This window comes from Lutjanus erythropterus, chromosome 8 (genome assembly GCF_056507025.1).
Source record: "Lutjanus erythropterus isolate fLutEry1 chromosome 8, fLutEry1.hap2, whole genome shotgun sequence".
Classification (NCBI taxonomy): Eukaryota; Metazoa; Chordata; class Actinopteri; order Lutjaniformes; family Lutjanidae; genus Lutjanus; species Lutjanus erythropterus.
In genome coordinates this window covers 22,721,476-22,741,308 of record NC_139324.1, presented here as the reverse complement: position 1 = coordinate 22,741,308, position 19,833 = coordinate 22,721,476, and the positions used below count along the sequence as shown (strand labels likewise).

General features: G+C 38.5%; 1 protein-coding gene and 1 long non-coding RNA gene across 2 annotated transcripts; one reads left to right on the top strand and one right to left on the bottom strand.

The window, feature by feature from the left end:
- The first annotated feature begins 236 nt into the window (after nt 1-236).
- On the top strand, nt 237-19,553 carry LOC146322833 (kelch-like protein 9). The gene is made up of 11 exons (XM_084724936.1): nt 237-534; nt 3,784-3,834; nt 4,798-4,940; nt 5,430-5,617; nt 5,887-6,019; nt 7,655-7,851; nt 8,824-8,899; nt 9,170-9,727; nt 10,423-10,602; nt 11,565-11,678; nt 18,664-19,553. The coding sequence occupies exons 2-11, from the start codon at nt 3,830-3,832 to the stop codon at nt 19,158-19,160; spliced, it is 2,091 nt and encodes a 696-aa protein (XP_084581062.1). The 5' UTR covers nt 237-534; nt 3,784-3,829; the 3' UTR covers nt 19,161-19,553.
- Nucleotides 9,601-10,531, bottom strand: LOC146322834 (uncharacterized). Its single transcript, XR_014771313.1, has 3 exons — nt 10,394-10,531; nt 10,182-10,218; nt 9,601-9,737 (listed from the first exon to the last, which is right to left on the bottom strand). It is a non-coding gene; the product is annotated as an uncharacterized LOC146322834 (long non-coding RNA).
- Nucleotides 19,554-19,833: the final 280 nt, after the last annotated feature.

The window sequence follows — 19,833 nt, the reverse complement described above, 5'->3', positions numbered from 1 at the left end:
TGTTTTTGTTTTTTTCTCATGTGCCTCTCTGGTCTTCTGCAACATTCACCTTAAAAGGCTAAAAGACCATTCTGTCTATTGTCTTTGTGTGAAATTTTGACTATGTTACACATTTTCAATTTTCATCCAGCAATGAAGAGTGAATTATAAATAATTTTACATTAACACATTTCTCCAGTTGGGTTTCCTCTCTATGTTGATAACAGTAGACCTAGATATACTCACTTCAAACTGTTAAAAGCAGCTTGTGAAATCTTTTTTTTTTTTTACCTCAGTAACAGTTTGACACATTGGAGTAGGAAGCGTCAAGATGCAGAGGTGCAGGCTGTGAGAAAGAGAAGTAGCACAGGAAGTGAGTGAGGTCTCGGTTGAGGCAAAGAAAGGGTGATGCTCGCTTAGATGCTTCAATTCTCCAACCAGACAGCGCGGTGCAGCAGACATTTTCTGCTCGGTGTTCCAACCATTTCTGGTTGGTTAGACGATCAGGCTGGAGGGAAGCCTCGGATCCAATCTGCTGAGGAGGATTTCTTCCAGGTAGGTCACCCACAGGTGTCCGGCAGGCACGGTACATGACAGAGAAGTACCACAAATTCTGTGTGTTGTCATATGGCTCTGTTATAGCCAGTGGTGGAGGAAATGTTCTGAGACTTTACTTAGGTAAAAGTTCTAATACCACACTGTGGGAATGTACTACAAGAAAAAGTCCTGCATTCAAAACAGTTACTTATGTAAAAGTATACAAGAATTATCAGGAAAAAGTACTTGTGCAGCAAAATAGTCCCTGTTAGTGTTTATCATTGTATCTGATGTTGGATTAGTATTACAGCTGCATTAATGTGTATGTTGCATTTTACTCCTGTAGATGTTTATGGTTGAGATAACTTTAACTACTTTAACTACTACTGACCCGGTGGCAGGCATCGAGAAGTAGAGAAGTAGACAGAAATAGCCGATCTTCTCTCTGATGATCTCATTTGCTTATATAGGTCATATAGACACATCAGTAATAACTTGTGACGGTTTCACAAACAGCTAAAACTCCTTGTAGTAGATTTAATTTACAGAAATGCATCATGTTCTATACGATCATAGTTAGAGTTGGCTGAAATATTCAGATCTTTTCCTTGAGTAAAAGTATTAATACCCTGCTGTGAAAATACTGTTAAATGTCCTGCATTGAAAATGTTACTTAAGTTAAACTATGTAAGTATAATCAGGAAAATGTACTTAAATTATTAAAAGTAAAGGTACTCAATAGAGAAAAAAATAAAATTCATCTTATAAATCATTAAAATTCAATCAAAACTATTAAAATAATTAAAAGGGATAAGAAGTAAATCTTCACATCTGTGAAGCTGGAGCCAAGAAATTAAATGAAAAATAAATTAATACTTCTGTAACATCATATTTTATAAACTCTTCATATGTTTGGTGTGTGAAAATCTTAACTTGTAAATTGTCACTAGTTTTGTAGCAAAGTAAAAAGTACAGCGTTTCACTCTGATATAGAGGAGTACAGAAACAGAAAGTAGCATGAAAAGAAAAGTTCAAGCACCTCTACTGTACTTCAGTGCAGTGTTTGTGTAAATGTACTGAGTTACATTCCATCACTGATCATGTTTGTTGCACAGTCCTGTGCAAATCATGCGTTTTCATGAGCTCAGACGTGTTTTCAGGTTTGAGACAATTAATTTTCTAATCCAAGAGGACCTTCAAAGGGTTTATTTAGCTCAGAAACAGAAGAAATTTCTCAACCCATAAGAGAACATTTCATCCTTCAGTTTATCATAAAACATTTGGAGATACATGGTTTTCACTGGACACAAAGTATCTGGATTTACTACTTAAGTGGAGTACTAAGTGTACTATGTACTTAGTTTCAGTGGTTTCAGCTATGCAGGAAGGTAGATTTAGGCTGAAGTGCTGTGTATCATGTCAGTCATTTTAACTTTGTTTTGTTGGTACGCCAGTCACCGGGCTGCCGTGTGGTTTCTCACATGTCAGTTGAGAAAGAGCTTGAGGGAGCACAGTATGTCAATTTGCTTTCAGGGACAGGTGGTTTAAGGGAGACTCACTTTTTTAACATCAGCAAATCACCCAGTGGTTTTGTTAACGCCTGTATGTTATGACAATGTAAAGATGCAACATTAAGTGGTTTTAAGTTACATTTTAGTGAAATCCTTAATCCACTATGGCGAGCATTCAGTTTTCCAAATGACACTATTATGCAGAATCACACTTATTCACACATTTACTTACACATCTGTGAGTGTGTGTTGACCACACTCTCAGATATAAGATACTGTATTAATTTTTTTTTTAATGGTGCAAAAACACCTGTCATCAGTCATTTAAAAAAAAATGATATCATGGACCACAACCACATGACGCATATGAACTAACAGACAAAAATGCATTGCAGTTACAGAAGCTGCAACAGGAATAACTAGATATTGTTTTTGGTACTCACATAGTGTACAGCAACAACAGAGTTGGGTAGTAACAGATTATGCGTAATCGGGATTATGCAATCATGTTACACAAAATAAGTCACATCACATTTTTAAAAAAGTGTAATATAGGAGTGTAACTATAGTTGGACATGGATTCTTTGATTAGGTTTTTGGTTACATCTTTAAAATATGCCAATTTTAAAATGATGAGACTTGCTCTATTAACACTCCACTTTGAGGCGGACCTGGCACGAGAAAAAAGAGCCCAATGCAAAATGCATTTTGAAATGATTTGAGATGTTTAGAGGTAGAGTTGGTAGGATTGACCTTCATTCCCAGGTCATCAAATACTGATGTTTTGGGTTGGAAAAACATCCCAAGCACAGCAAAATAATAAGCATATAAAAAAATACAGGCAGATACACACATACAGACACCAACACACATTTCTAGCGGGTCAGAAGTGATAATTTGTTGTTTTTGTTTGTTTGGTTGGTTGGTTGGTTGGTTTGTTGTTCATAGGAAAATATTGCATCTTATGCCTTTAAAGAAAAAAATAGGACTTAAATTTTTGTGGCTGCATCCAATTTTTAATGTGCATTATTTTCAAAGTTTGATTTTGAAGTAGTTCAAAAGTAATACCAAAGTATCCAGAGTAGATTCTATTTTTGTTATCCAATTACAAAAATGTAATTTGTACTACATTTCAAAGTAATCTGACCCAACCCTGTATAAAATCCTGGACATTACAAGTTATACCGAATATTGCTGGTGTGTGCTGACAAAATATCACGTTCTGACACAGTTGATTTTTTCTACAGATAAACATGCCTGAAGTTTCGACACATACAAAGCGAAACCTCATATAAGCTGTCACTGGTCACAAAATTTGTTACAAGACAAAAATGATGTTTGGTGGGGATGAGGTCTGACAGTTTAATTTGGGGACTGAGAAGATTTAGAAAAGGTCTGAAGTTTATGCTGTCTGCCAATGAGCGAGACCACACCAGTCCCGCAAAGACTGAGACATGCTGTGAAAAAGAGATCAACACAAAAGAGTAAATGATTTCATATAGAGGACTTTTTTTAAGATAATTTCAACTAAATTGTTGAGCAAGAAACACAAAAATAGAATAAACAATGACTCATCTTAAAGAAGATGTTTTGCATTATCAGAAGCACAAAAAGGGACATCTGGTTGTAGTCATGCATACTGTATGTCAGAAAACTTCCTGTGTTCCTCTGGGGGTCAAAACAGCACGCTGTCATTTATGTGTAGGTTACAAAATCAGTCTCTGTCCACTAAAGCTCTTGTTTTGTTCCCATGTAGGAAGTCTCAGCGGAACAGAAGTCCACAACCTCAAGACGCAAATGAAATGGGGTAAGTTATTTTGGGGGGTTTTATTTCAGTGTGTATAAATTTTGTCTCTCATGGGAGCTGAACCTTGAGGTGTGAAGCAAGATAAACGAAGATCAAATTGTTTGATTTCCCTATTTTCACCATGCCAGAGATTCTCCCCATCATTTTTCAGCATATATTTTAGGTTTTTACGGTAGCTCAGAACCAAACATGATGAGACGAGGTGTTTGCAATTATGTCTTTTAGGAGTGACAGCAGGTTTAATCCTTTGTTTTACATTTTGTTGATTGGCTAATGCTCATCAAGTTAATCATCCATGTAAAAATTAATAAATAGACTGTTTTCTAAATATTTATTCATTAATTTTATAACAGGAAATGAAAAAAAAATAGCTTTTGTTTGCAGACATTTAATACTTATATTTTTTTTCTATGAGTATTTTCTTTATTTTTATTGCTTTATATATCTGGATTTATTGTATGTAGCTTGGCAGGAAATAGTTTCAAGAGGAGAAGTAGTTAAATTAAAAATGGTTCACTGGTTCCACCTTTTTAGATCGCAAAACAAGCAATACAAGACAGATACTGGGACTTTTATGAGCTGCACTCAGGCAGCAGGGCTTCTTTCAGGATACAAATTCTATTTATCAAATGCTTCACATTAGAGATAGTTTCAACAAGGCTTTGGGACAGGTAAAAACTCATGGTCTGCCTGTATTCAACTGAAGGAAGTGGTATTTATACACAGCCTAAGAGGAAGTGTGACAGAGACAAAGCTACCAACAGTTAATGATCAAATCTTTCAAAATAAATCTTAGCACATATGTTATGATCTCATATTTGTACTGTCATGTGCTACTTCTGTTCTAATTTGCATCCAGTTGACTCTTGAAACCCTGATGCCTCTAGTGTTAATGTTTTGGAAATGCAATGACACAGTAGAGCACAAACTGAAGTGATGTCACCCACACCTCTTCCTCTGCAGGGGAAATGGAGACGACAGCGGGCCAGGGAGGCTGAGCCGCAGGTTGTCTCGCCTGGGCAGCAGGCATCAGTCCAGGGATCCTCCGAGACCTCCGGCTCAGCCCGAAAGACCTCCTGCTCCACCTGACAGACCTGTTCAACAAGGTGTGTGTGCTCACTGGCTCTCTGTACTGTGATTTCTATTGTAATTATTGATTCCATCTGATACAAGAAAGGAAAAACATTCGCATATGGTCATATGGTTTTTTATCCATAGACGTCCATGAAAACACACACCAAATAAATGTTAACCACTGCAATATGTGGGACAACAAAAAGTGTTAAAGTTACTAAGTACATTTACTGAAGTACTATACTTAAGTACAATTTTGAAATACTTGTACTTTTACTTAATTTAAAATATTTCTATTTTATGCCACTTTATATTTCTAATTTAATTATTTAGAGACAGGTTTAAAGTTCTTTTTACTCCACTATATTTTTTTTTGACAGCCATAGTTAGTAGTAACTTTTCAGATTTAAATTGGTTGGTTGATTGGTTGGTTGGTTGTTTGTTTGGTTGGTTGGTAACCATGTACAGTATCATGGCTTTCCTCATCTCTAAATAGGCTGTTTTTCGTTTGTCTTTGACAGATGACAGGCCTTCTCCACCAGGTCCTGCTCCAGCTCCGGTTCCGTCCCCACCTGTAGCTCCAGCTCCTCTCCCCACACCAATGGAAATGCCACCTAAACGCCCAGACAAAGCCACAAAGCCCAAACTCCCCCCTCGGCCGCTGTCTAAGGTGTTCAGTAGCACTGAACATGGAACAGCAGTGTTGCAGGTATATTTCTGACTTATATATTAACGGAGTGTCTCAACCTTATGAACTTATTTTAGGGCACAAATATGGATATAAACAATAATTTTTCAGCAAAAGCTAAAAATGTTTTTCTACATTTTTTAACTCCCCAATCTACACAGTTGGTGTAAGATACTCCATGAAGAATCAAGAATCTCTAAAAGAATCTAGTAAAGGCCACCAACATATGTGATGTTAATGAAAAATGCAATGTACTGAGCCACTTATGAAAAACATTGTTTTTCCTACAGGGCCTTGATACTTTTCGTGCAGATGAGACTCTCTGTGATGTCGTCTTGATTCCTGGGGACAGCAAGGAAACCTTCCCCGTCCACAGAGTCCTCATGGCTTCGTCCAGTGACTATTTCAAAGCAATGTTCACTGGTGAGTTGTCCTTTTTTATTAGGTTGAAAGGGGACAACATAGGAAAGTTCCAGTTTAAGATATGGTGAAATGCATTAATGCACTTTACACTGTACACTTCACTGTATGCTAAATGCTTTTGTACCCTCATTAGCGGTATTTTATTGTCATGACATCTCTACTTTTTATCTTATTCCTTCCTTATTTATTTGTTGTATTCGTCAGTACTGTACAAATGCACCATTTGAGGTCGACACAAGTATAATTTAATTGTTTGCACAATGATAATTAAGTTCCTAAATTGTGAATCTATATTTAAGTGGACATATCATTAGAAACACATTGTGGTATGTGCTACAAAAAAGCCATGCTAATGGTTCTGTGGGGCTTAGAACTTCAGTACTTTTTGGTCTTGTCACAACTGGTGCAAAAAGTTTGTCCTGAGGTTTTTACTGTAAAGGCTTTATCCTCATGTAGCCACATTAAGACATGTCCAACTTAGCTTTTAGTATGAGAGTAAGCTAAAAGTAACCTTACACTACTCAGGGCAAGGAGGCTTTTAATAAAATAAAAATATATATTATTATATATTTATTATATTTTTTTGTTAGTGAGTTCTTTTGCCACGATAATCCATCCACCTGCACATGTGGCATATAGAGATGCTGATTAAAGCATGATAGCACAACTAACGGTCTTTCTGTTACAACTCAAGATTCTATTTCCGTCTTAAAACTCTAACCAATCACCCTTCGTGCCTAAACCTGACCAACCCAGCCAAGGCAGGCAAAGAGTACTAGCCAATCAGACACAGAGGGCGGGTCATGACTGCCCTCCTGGGAATGTAAAAAGTTGTATCTTCAGCCTTACAGCGTGCTCAATGGCCATAGTTCAGTGCCTAATAAATAAAGGAGAAAAAATCAAACTGAACATTTTATTGTAACCAGACACACCGGTGCAATAATCAGCATTTCTATATGTCACATCTGTCAGGTGGAAAGGAGAAGTGCTCACAAACACATATTTAAACAAATTTATGAACAAATTTAGAAAGAAATCAACCTGTTATCTCATAGAAGAAGTCATATCTTTTACTTAAACTCATGAAAAATGCAAAAACAAAAGTATTGCATTTACATTTTAGTTGTATCATGTGCTGACAAACATATATATGGGGGTGCCTCACAGATTGTACATCTTACATGTACAGATTGTACATGCAGCTACACCATTAGCTTTGCTAAGATATACATAAAAATACATTCTACCTTGTGGCTTTTTGATTTTGTTATTTAAATGAAATAGGTAAATATAAAGTACCTACATATGTAATGCATTCTGGATGCCACTCACACTTTCCCTTCTGGATAAGCCCTCAAAAATAGTGAAAGAAAAGAGGAAGAACTTAGTGGCCTTCTTACTCACTTCAGCATTGAAGATATCTGAATTTGACACCATCATTTACTACAGTATTTTTATACCCTCCTCACACTGTATAAATCTGAGCAGCCAGGCTTTACAGTGTCAGCTGTGTCTTTGCATCTTGCTGACTGTACACTTTGGCATCTTGCCTGCACAAGACAAATCTTCTGAAGTGATGCAAAATCATTCATTCACCTTGTCTTTGTCTCTTTGTACTTGTTTTTCCTTGTTCAGGAGGCATGAGGGAGCAGGAGATGAGAGAGATCAAGCTGCATGGGGTCACTAAGTTGGGTTTAAAGAACATTATCGACTTCATTTACACATCCAAAGTCAGCCTGGACATGGTTAATCTCCAGGATACACTGGAGGCTGCAAACTTCTTGCAGGTCATGCCTGTCCTGAGGTTCTGTAATCAGCTTCTGAGCAGTGAGGTGAGAGCTGTTTGTTTCAGTGTAATGTCACACTCTTATGATGATGATGACGATGCACCAGTTCATTAATGGGAGGTTTTGATAGGTCGCACTCATTAGGCTCGCAGATCCCTCTCAGTGCTTCACCGTCCTTTAATGCCCTCTCTCTGAGTGTCAATTATACTGTAGCCTACAGAATAAAATACATTTAGGAGTGACCTATGTATGTGATGATGATGTGATAGGGGGATGGTTTGGATGATTTGAAGAAGGCTTGTATAAGGTAGTTATCCACAGTCAGTGTATGACCTACAGTAGATGGCAGTCAAGTCTAGATCTCCAGTTTGGAGAACCAGCAGCTGTACTGTAGTAAGCTAAGCAATGGTTCTGCTATGGACAGAGTCAACGGCAAAATACATTTCAACCATTTTGATCAAATCAGTATTAGTTTAAGTGTACACTATATTTATAATGTTTTCACTGCTTTGCCTTGCCATCAAATAGCCATTTCCAGCAGAAAACTGGCATTAAACACTGTCTCTCTCCAAGTCAACCAGACTCCTTTGGCAAAATCAGTCATTTTATCTTGAATAATAGTTGCTAATGTATTGCTGCATTGATAAGCTAGTTAGTTTTTGTTATTATGTGACTTTTTATGTGACTAAAAGGTTAGTTTGGACTTACCAGATTTATACAATAGCATGAACAAACTAATTGACCGAGGCAACAGTAGACCATGATCTGTCAAGTAAAATTTTGCTAATGTCTGGATGAGTGAGAGAGTGCGATATTTGGCAGTGGTTTTCCTTCAGAAAAAGCTGTCTGGCTGCAAGGTTAAGCAGTGAAAGAATTTTAAATATAGCACACATTGATATCGATTTGTTTTAAATTGACCCTTTTCCAAACTGGGGGTATGTTGACTGCCATCTACTACAGCAGATAATTATTTCATTAATTTCAATTATTTCCTTTCTGTATTTTTCTTCAATGCAGATCACCATTGACAACTGTGTGGAGGTGGAGCGCATTGCCACAGACCTGCTTCTGGAGGAGGTTCTGCAGAATATAGGTAACCGTTATTAAACAGATTTTAGTGCAAAGTAACGAAAATGCAATTTTTCTTGAATCTGTAAAAATACGTATATGAGTTTGAGTTTGAGTTTTTCAGCTCTTCAGATCCTCAATAATCCTTAAAACCAGTCTATCCATCCATCAGTCCATTTTTTACTTTTTCAATATTAGAACATACAGTAAGAAAAACAAAGATTAGTGCATCAGACATTCTTTTGGGTTGGAGGATGATAACATGTCACTGTTGATCCTCTTTGTTGTAACCCAGGTGAGTTTGTGAGCCAGAACCTCTCAGCGTTGGTGGAGTGTGGCCGCTACCTCCAGCTCTCTGAAACCACCATGGCCAACGCTCTGGCCAGCAACTCCTTGGAAGGTTTCTCAGAGATGGAGCTGTACCGCATCGCTAGAGGATGGCTGGACCATGACCACTCCAGTCGCCGCTCTTCTGTCTATGCCTTGATGCGCCACATCCGCTTCCCACTCATGAGTCCCAGTGAGCTGATTCAGATCTCCCAGGATGATGAAGAGGAAGGAGACTCCATGATGCGCTCTCAGACCTCCTGTGTGAACCTCCTGCTGGAAGCAAGCAACTACCAGATGATGCCTTTCATGCAGCCAGCTCTGCAAACTGAGCGGACACAGATACGCTCAGATGCCACCCACATTCTGGCACTGGGCGGGGTGATGCGACAGCAGCTGGTGGTGAGCCGGGAGCTGAGGCTGTATGATGAAAAGACCGGCCATTGGAGGGCCCTGAAGCCCATGGAAGTGCCACGTTATCAGCATGGTGTAGCTCTTTTGGGCGGCTTCCTCTTCATTGTTGGAGGTAAGAGCACCTACATCTCACAAAATACACAATCAGGGTGACATTCAGGCCCATTTTCACTCCAAATACATCAAACATGGCAGCTTTGTCAGTGAGCCTATGCTTAAAACTATGACACTGTAGGGACACCTTGAGCATAATATTTATAATATTTTGATGTGCTGTTGAAGTCAGGTGTCACAATTTCTAATTTTAACCCAAATTTAAACCTAACCTTAAATTTTATGTCTCTGAAAGATTTTTAAACAAACTGGGTGTGTACACACACACGCACACACACACACACACACACACACACACACACACACACACATATATATGTATATATAAATATATGTATATGTATATATAAATATATGTATATGTAAACATGTATATATGCATATATTGAGAAGAAATCTAATGTCAGCCTCTGCCAACGCAAACTACAGGATAGGAGCCTAACATAACCTACCTAAGGCAAGCCCTAGTTTGCTTGGTGAACTCTGGACCTAAACAAATCAAAACATATGTGCACAATTTGAATTTAAAAACTTCAAGGTGAAGTCATAGTACAAAATGCATTATCAAGACTCAATTTAAAACCAAATGATATTAAGAAATAAGAAACATAAACTAATGCTTTCCAAAAAAATATGGTTTTAATTAATCCTCCATTATATTTACTACGTCTGATGATTCTTCTGGATTTTCAGGCCAGAGTACTTATGACACCAAGGGTAAGACAGCCATAGACAGCGCCTACCGCTACGACCCGCGCTTCGACAAGTGGGTTCAGATTGCTTCACTCAACGAGAAGAGGACTTTCTTTCACTTGAGCGCTCTGAAGGGGAAGCTGTTTGCAGTTGGAGGAAGGAATGCCACAGGGGAAATTGGTGAGCTGCTACGAATTCTTGTTTTACAGTTACTGCAGGCACTGCTTTTATTAAGGTCAGCTGATAAACTGATCATTCGTGCTCATCATCGTTTAACTTATTGATACAGGTCATGAAGAAATGGTATTTAAAGTGCTTAAACCTGTGAAAGCTGATCTTTTTAGCCACCTGGGGGGAGCAGGAACAGATTATTGACAATATTGTTGATTAAAGACAATATTGACTGTCTTTTAGCTCAGTATTTGGTCTCTACCCGACTCTTAGGGGGAAAAAATCTGTCTCTTTCATTGCTAAATACTCCACCGTGTTCACCGGTTCGACTGTTTCTGTTTGATATTTGCTGCTGACTGGATAGTGCACAGTGAGATTTTAGAGCTTTTTGATGAACCAGCAGCAAGAAGAATAGTTTTGCAAGGGATCACAAAATATTGTGAGTGAACATAAAACAGAAAAAAAATCTTACCATGACCCTCAGGGAGCTCTGTAGAAAACAGCTGCCTGTTATGGCTGAAAATGACACTATGAGAGCAGTGAACCAAGATAGTGTAAAGTTGCGGGCCAGACATCTAAACGATAAGCTGAAACTTGCTATAAAGTCAAAAGGAGCTGTAGATTCAGGTGGTAATTCTCTGTAGGTTCATCACTACAAGCCACCCATTTCAAACTACGACATTTTTTCACATTGTCATTTGATGCATGTTAGTATAAAAATATTGATTATAGCTGCATTAAAATTAGCTGGCAACATTTTTGAGAAAGTCAGCACTAAAGCAAAACTTAAAATACTTCTTCTCCCACCACACTGCTGCTACTATCATTGTTCCTGACCACACCTACTGTTAATACTATTACTGTAGTGTTTTTTTCTGGACAAAAAACAAATATACAGTGTGCCGATCAAGCTTGTAAAATGTAATAGTACATTCAACCACAAACATCTCTCTGAATATCACTTTGATCAGACACGGTGGAGTGCTACAACCTGAAGAAAAATGAATGGACATTCGTGGCCAGTATGGTGGAGCCTCACTATGGACATGCTGGAACAGTTCATGGGGACCTCATGTATATTTCAGGTAAGGTTTAACACACAGTCAGTGTTTATCTTTATTGTCTTACAGTGTTTGAAGCCAGAACACAAATCTTTTACCTTGTATTATTCTGTTGGATTTGTCTACTGGGCTGTTTGTCCAGTCTGAATTTACCTGCCCTGACAGCAGGTGCACCAGCTGTACAGGGGTTAGCTTTAGCTAGCAAGTAATCTATGTGCAGAAAACTGACACTGATCTAAGTGTCACTCTCCAGTACCTTATTTTTCTTCATGCCTCTGTCATTTATGAAATAGATTCATAAATCATCGGAATAAGTACAAATCATTTTCTGAAGTAGTAAGATTTTGAATTCTATTATCTGCAGGGAATTGACCCTGTCCGAGTCTCCCCAACCCTGCCTAAGTTCCACCATTTCAGTTTTCCTTCCTTTATACTTAAATATGCACTGTGCTAGTATATAAAAAAAATTCACGCTAGTTAAAAGACGTTGCTAGGGGACCAAAACTGACATAGTCACATCTTAAGCTAGCTAATGTTAGCGCAACACTAGCTAGCCAGCTAACTAATCTACATCAATTGTTAGCTAGCTAGTTACATCTGATAGCTGATGTTAACAAACTGCTGCTAACTAGCCAGCTAATTTAAATACCTAGCTAGTTGGCTGGTATTTTGCTGATATTAGCTTATATTGACTTAAGTTGTGGCTATATATCACTCTCACAGGTCCCCCCAGCAAAAGATAAAAAGTTGGTTGTGTTTAGAAGGGAACCCCAGACCTGCAAAAGTACTTGTGAGGGTGATGATTTTAACCCAAACCGGGATCTTTCCCCAACACTAACCAGGTGTTTGTTGTTAATAACCCTAGCTAGATCTTAACCACAGCGTTGTCACTTTATAAAACATAATTAGTTTGTTCAACATGCACAATGAAGAAACAGTGCAAAAGTGAGAGTGTCACAAAGGGAGTGGTTCCCCTCTAGACATAAGTGAGAAAGTTGTCAGAGGTTGGGTACCAAGCTTGATCAACACAAAGCGAAAAGAGGTGGAAATCAAAAGCATCTGACATTTACTTTGCATCCTGTCTGAACACACCTTTCAATATTATTGCTGAGTTTACATCAACTTTCGTAACAGAGTGATAAAGTACCGAGAAGGTATGAAACAAATTAGATAAGCTGTGTGAATCCTCAGACTTAATCACCAAGATAAGCTGTTTGTCAGCACCTCCCTACGTGATCCCTTTGACTGTTTCAAAAGTGACTCATTTGACAACTTTCTGTTCTGCTACCTCTTAGGTTAAGGTCTGGTTAAGTTAAGAAAAGACTCCATGCTCAGGAAAAGATCATGTTCATGAGTTACAGAGAGACGGACTTTGTGGTTAAAAAAAAACAACATAAAAAAAAAACATTGATTGTTCATAGGCAGAGGGACGCAACACTGACACACACATATGCAGTGTTGATGACACATGCGTTGCACACCGACTGAAGTGTGTCAGTCAGTATCTGTACAGTTGTCAGAAAACATGATGCAACTTCTGCTTTTGCAACTCAGGGAGGACGTTTTTTACTCAAACGATCAACAGAAATCACCTGTCACAAAAACTCTCTCAAAGTTGTTTTTGTGTTTCAACAGATGATCTGCTGTTTCTGTCTTTTCAGCTAAGAAGAGTAACAAAAACAGTTATTCTCATGTCACTACTGACACAATATACAGAGTGATATGCAGTATTTTGCAGGGAACATTTGTACTGTCCATTCATTTCCTTGGATACCACCTCTTCAGAAAAAGTCCTCAATTCGTGATTACAGTTATTGATAAAAAACAGACTATTTCACACAGCAGAGGGGAGGAGGAGTGATGAGGATGCTCAAAAGCCTAAAAGGGTGCTCTAACTCTGCAGCCCAAAGTGGGAATTAGAGCCAAAATACGAGCCAAAACTCTGGATTTGCTTACTAGTACCAAACAGCAGGGTAAAATTACTTACTTTGATCTTGGCCTTTATTTATTTATTTATTTATTTAAAGGATCACCATCAGTTATCAACTATTCTTTCTGTGGTCCACACAAAAGACAAAACAAAATTATATAAAAAATGAGAGAAAATTGTATTTCCCTCACATTCATGATGTTACCTGAACAGTAAATGGTTAAAATAAATAAAACTGTTAGTAAGGTAGCTTTAGTAAAAAATAACCGCATAATATTATTCATGTACATTGAAACATTGTCTAAATTAGAAATAGATGTGTAGGAACTATTTTCTCTCTACCGGACAAAGTGTGCGTCTAATCATGGACGAGAGGCTCATTCTTGTGACAGCGCAGTGTAAAAACATTAATGGTGTTCTCCTCAGCTGAGCTGCAACCTCTCCTCCATGAATAGATTCCTTCTAAGGTGATGCGGTTTGCAGGTATAGTTCGGTAGAAAGAAAATAGTTCCTACATGAAACTGCTCACAACAAGGTCTGTGGATTATCTTGAGCAACCCGGTCATGATTTCTGTAACATCTGCTGAGTTTTTCAAATGTATTTTTTGTCACCACAGCTAAGTGGCATCGACTTCCATAATATTCAAGAGAAGGCCAACTCTATGGCTGATATCTCTAAAACTCAGCAACTAGAGAGAATACTGTTATTACAGATAAGACGGAAAAGATGTATTTGGGATTTTGAGGTAAACCGTGCCTTCAAAATCAATGATGAGGAAGGACAGAATATTTTGACTTTAGGGTCTTGAAAGTGGAATGGCTGAAAACCAACATGTAGTGTCTCTTTAATCAGCCATCACAGCACAACTTGATGAGAGTCCAAAAGTCAAGTCTGCGATGGGACTCAAGGCACACTGGAGCACCATAGAGGTCTTTGAGTGCAAGGTTTTCATTCTAAAACACTTTTTTTTCCTTTTTACAAAGATTGTCTATAAGCAACAAAATGTTCCACTTTGACTAGATGAGTTATTGTTGAAGCTTACGTGGCTGGCCTATTTGAAACCACTTCCTGTTTAGCAGCAAACTCTCATGAGCTGCTCTCCCCCGATCTCTGGCAGGTTTCTTAGCAACCTTGGACAGGAAACGGGTTTCTCACGTTGAGAGCAGTTTCACATGTAGGTCTGAGAATCAGGAAACAACGACCTGAGGTTAAAGTGGTTTACATTATTTTGCAACATATTTAAAACACGTTCATTTACCAGAACAGATAGTATGAGTGGACACAACCTATTGTATTAACATCACATATAAAGTTAATTTGACAGTTCAAACTTAGACTCAAAATAAACTGAGCAAAAATTCCAAAGTACTAACTAAAAGGTGTAAAGTTACAGGAAAATTAATTTAGGATGACATTTTGTCTGTCTGTACATGTAATGGACTGTGCCACTGTGGACAATTAGTTGCATGTGTTCACAGCCGGCAGAAACAGCTCAACATGAGTATTTCTATTCACTACCAGCAATAAGAGCCCCTTTTCAAAAAGCTTACAAAGAGGTGCTCCTATTGACAAAATTTGAGAAAAATTAATTAGACAAGGCTTGAGTGGTTGTCAACAATTTGAAGCCTTAAGGGAACAGTTCACCTCAAAATCCAAAATACATATTTTTTCCTCTGGCCTGTAGTGCTATTTACATCTACATTTTTTTTTGGTGTGGGTTGCAGAGTTTTGGAGATACCACTGTCTCTTTCCAAAAATCATGACCTAGTTACTCAATATAATCCACACACCTTGTTGTGATCAGTTCAGTTTAGTCACATTATATTGGAGAGACGGCAGAAACAACCAATATCTCCAAAACTCTGCAACTCACACAAAAACAGTATAGATGGATAAATGGCAGTACAGGCCAGTATGAGTAGTTTTGATTTTGGTATGAGCAGTCCCTTTAAATGGAACAGTCCCTATTTATATCGTCCCTATCAAAAAAAAAAAAAAACAACTTCCTGACCTCAGAAACATTGTTTGTTGCTAAATTTTTGACCACAGTATCTTCATATGTAAAGTGAATTTGTGTGAGCTCCTACTGAAAGCTGCTGGCCACATATAAGACAACATTGTTTTGCATTTTGTGACTCTGAATAACTAAAACAACAAGCTACAAGTGGCTGGAAACTGCACAGAGCTGCATAACAGACAGCAATTGGGCATTGGACAACCAGTCTTTTCGCCTGCAGAATGCGTCTAAAATTACCGTGGTAGATAGCAGGAGCAAATGCCCCAGAAGAGGAGTGAGCAGATAAAAAACTAAAAAGACATGGGAAACCGAAAGCAAGAGATTCTGCCATTGAAGTCTTGAAAGATTATATCTTTTTTATCTTGTGTATCAGGGTGGCACGTTGGTGCAGTGGTTAGCACTGCTGCCTCACAGCAAGAAGGTCTTGCCTGTAGGTGTGAATGTGAGTGTGAGTGGTTGTCTGTCTCTATGTGTTTGCCCTGCAATGAAGTGGCAACTTGTTCAGGGTACCCCGCCTCTCGCCTCACATGAATCTTGTGTATCATTTGATTCAATACTTACATAAAAATGTTGCTGCTTTTTCATTTAATGTACTTTACTTTCAGACCCTTGGCCCATATATATACACACATACAGATGGATTAATCCTTTTTCACACCTAAAACAAGAAGTGGTCGCTGTGTGCGCCTTTCTTTCTTGCACATTATTTGTTTTTTTCCTCTTTGCATTTCTTTTTTTTTTCCATTTCTGATGGTGGTGGTAAAAGGCAAATAATTTCACCGCTGACGTTCATAAAGGGTTATTGTAGGCATGTGGACTTCTGGTTCTTGTAAACATCTTGTCTCTCATCCAAGAGGCTTCTTCATTTCACTGCCTATGATAACCCTTTATGAATACCATGACCTGGATGACTGAGAATCCTCACAGACATTCACTGTTGATGACAACTCTCCCTTCCTCAGTGTAATAACGACCTTGTCCTTGACCTAGGAGGAATGACCAAAACAATTTCAATGTCAGATGGCTTTTTAGAGAAAGAAGGGTGTGGGAAACAGCTTTGCAATAAGTACATATGTTCCACAGAATCATGAAAGACGGACATCATGTTTAGATATAAGATGCTATCGCCTTTTAAGTATGAAGGAGATGTGTTTGCCGCATCTGTTTTCAATATCCAGCCACAGGAAAGTACCTGACCGCTGTCTCAAACTCACACACTCCCACACACACTCATACTCCCTCATTGTAATGAGAACAAAGGTTTTTGTTGCACACAGTGATATTTTTCCACATAAACACTGTACCCATCGTGAGTGATACCACCTCGAATTATGACAAGCTTTCCCCACACATTAAGAGGGACCTAAAGTATACTCTAGAGCTAAAATAAATAGTTGATTATGTAATGAGTTAAGTCATATTTGGATTTTCCATTATGTAATTATTTTGGATACTGGTAACTTATGATGAGCATTTGTCTTCAGTTTTTACATTTACCAAATAAATAATTAACTGATTAATTAAAAAAAAAAAAGATTTCTGGAAGTGATTCAGTTTTTTGAAGTGGGCTCTTATGACGTAGTCAGTGTAGCTACAGTAGATGGCGGCTGACATGCCCCCAGTTTAGTGGAGCAGAGAAGAGTACCAGTGTAAGAGGCAAAGTGATGTTGCTGGAGACAGTAAATGGAGAGTAAAATGTGTTTTAGCCACCTAAAAAATGTGTACATTATGTTTAGAATAGTTTCAGTGCTTTATCTTGCAGTCAGACTTCCTTTTCTGATAGGAAAGTGTCGTTATATAAGACAAATATTGCTCTCTCCAGAGCAACCAGTCTCGTTGATGGTCTACCACTGCCTCCATCATGTAGTTTATTTGTGTTACTGTGTGACTTTGGTGAATCCAAACTGGTCACACAATAACACAAATCAACTGATCGAGGCAGCTGTGGACCAGTAACTCCCATGTTCTGTGAGGTAAAATTACAGCTTCTGCCAGTTAAGTCTGGTTGCTTAAGGAAAGAACGATATTTAGCTTATACAACAGGGGATTCCCATTGGAAAATATTCTAAATATAGCACACACTTAAACTGATATATAGGTGGAAAGGTGGGTCTTTTTTTAGATGGCCTAATTTTAGGCGGCTCTTCCAAGCATCAAGAGTAAAAAAGAGTCATAGCAACCTAAAGTTTCTAACAGTTATCTATGTATTAAACTGATCAAAAATACAAACTAAACAGTAATATAAACTATATACAAAGTGAACTGTAAACTATTAACAATATGTACAAATCAAACTGTAATAAATTTGCAGATCAAAAAGTAATTGGTGACCAGAGACGTATACTGCAGACTTGTCTGTAAAGCAGATATACATCACACTACATTGTGCAAGTGGAGAATATACTGCATAGATAATTACGCCGGTACTCTGGGGGACTGTGTACTGCAGGTAATTGACCATAGATAAGTGCCACATACAAGCTCACTTCAACAATTCTGAACTAACCCATTAAAGAAGGTAAAAATGAAATGGATAATAGCTGCAGCCCTCAAATACACAGATTTCCCCCAGGTAATGTTTACTTACCAGTATGTGGTAAGTGTAAACAATTACCATTATCCCATATCTACTTTTTTAAAGTTACTACAAGAAACTTTCATAGTGTATTGATTTTGGAGGCTCGTGTGTACAAAACCTGTATTGTTTCCTCTGCCATAACCACAAAATTCAACATACAAATTTATCTGAATGAAAATCTCACCTGATCTCAACTTTTAACTGCCTTGCATTCACTATAATTTTGCCTGGGAAAATGTTAATGCAGGATTTTTTATCTGATTTCACAGAGAATCTGACCAGTTGCAGACATTAAGATTAATTATAAAGAAAGATCCAGTCTTTGCACTGATGCTCTGATTTGTTTATGTAGGTCCTACAGAGGTATCAGGTGTAAACTGACAGTTTCAGAACTAGTAAAAACTCATTGAAGTACCTACAAGATCTTTAGGGGTATATTTTTAAAATGCTCTAATATTTGCTTGTTTGTCCTTTGCCACACAGGTGGTATCACACGTGATACGTTCCAGAAGGAGCTTTGGTGTTATGATCCCGCCGCTGACACATGGAGTCGACGAGCTGACATGATGGAGCTCCGAGGCCTGCACTGCATGTGCACTGTGGGAGACAGACTCTACGTCATGGGCGGGAATCACTTCAGAGGCAGCAGTGACTATGACGACGTCCTGGGCTGCGAATACTACAGCCCAGAGACGGACCAGTGGACGGTGGTGGCGCCGATGCCTCGGGGCCAGAGTGACGTTGGTGTGACAGTGTTTAATGGGCAGATCTATGTGGTGGGGGGGTATTCCTGGAACAGCAGATGCATGGTTGACATTGTGCAGCGGTACGATCCAGAGAAGGACGTGTGGGACAGGGTGTTCAACGTGCTGGAGCCTCTTGGGGGGATTCGCGCCTGTACAATGACAGTTCATCTTCCGGAGGGGTCAGTGGATGAGGCACAGATACAAGAGTGTCCTCTGCCCACGGCTAAGAGCTGACAGTGCACCACAGATTAAATTCTTGCATATTGTGGCGAAAAGAGGCCAAAACAGGAAATAGTGTGGGTTGCAAAGACGAGCAGCAGGTGCAAACATGGCTAGCTAGCTAACAGCAGTTCAGCAGTTCTAAATTCTCCATTTTGCTGTTTTTAGTGCCATTTCCTGTCTTTGGCCATGCAGCCTCCCACCTGCTCTGCCGCTCATGTTCTCTCACTCTGCAGTTTCAGTATGTAAAATAGTCAATACATTGTTAACAAAAGGTCAAACTTACGCTCCCTCTCATTTGGCTGGACATCAGTTCACTGGACATTAAGTATCACTCTTTCACAGATCAGAGTTAAACCAGATTCACCACTGTGACAAACAAGTCAGGATCAGTTAAAACTGTCTTCACTGAAATAAATGAAAATGACTTGAGTGAATTTTGGTGTAACTGTGGGTTTAGACCTCAGCCTGGAAATCATGTGATTCATTTATCTTTCATTACTCTCTCTAAGTCTCATAAATAGACCAAAAACAATGATAACTTTATCCTGCAAACAAGTACGTCTGTGTAACATGTCAGCATGTCACAAAACTCATTTACAGCAGTTTCCACCCAGTGTACATGGAACATTTAATCCCAGGAGCTATCTTTCATGGAGTTTAAGTTCTCTCTGTCCATTTTTGACTG

What these genes read in the sequence shown, in the direction of transcription:
- LOC146322833 (XM_084724936.1), top strand. An exon ending in ATGGAACAGCAGTGTTGCAG is followed by an intron (nt 5,618 to 5,886) that starts GTATATTTCTGA and finishes TTTTTCCTACAG; the next exon opens with GGCCTTGATACTTTTCGTGC. An exon ending in ATCAGCTTCTGAGCAGTGAG is followed by an intron (nt 7,852 to 8,823) that starts GTGAGAGCTGTT and finishes TCTTCAATGCAG; the next exon opens with ATCACCATTGACAACTGTGT.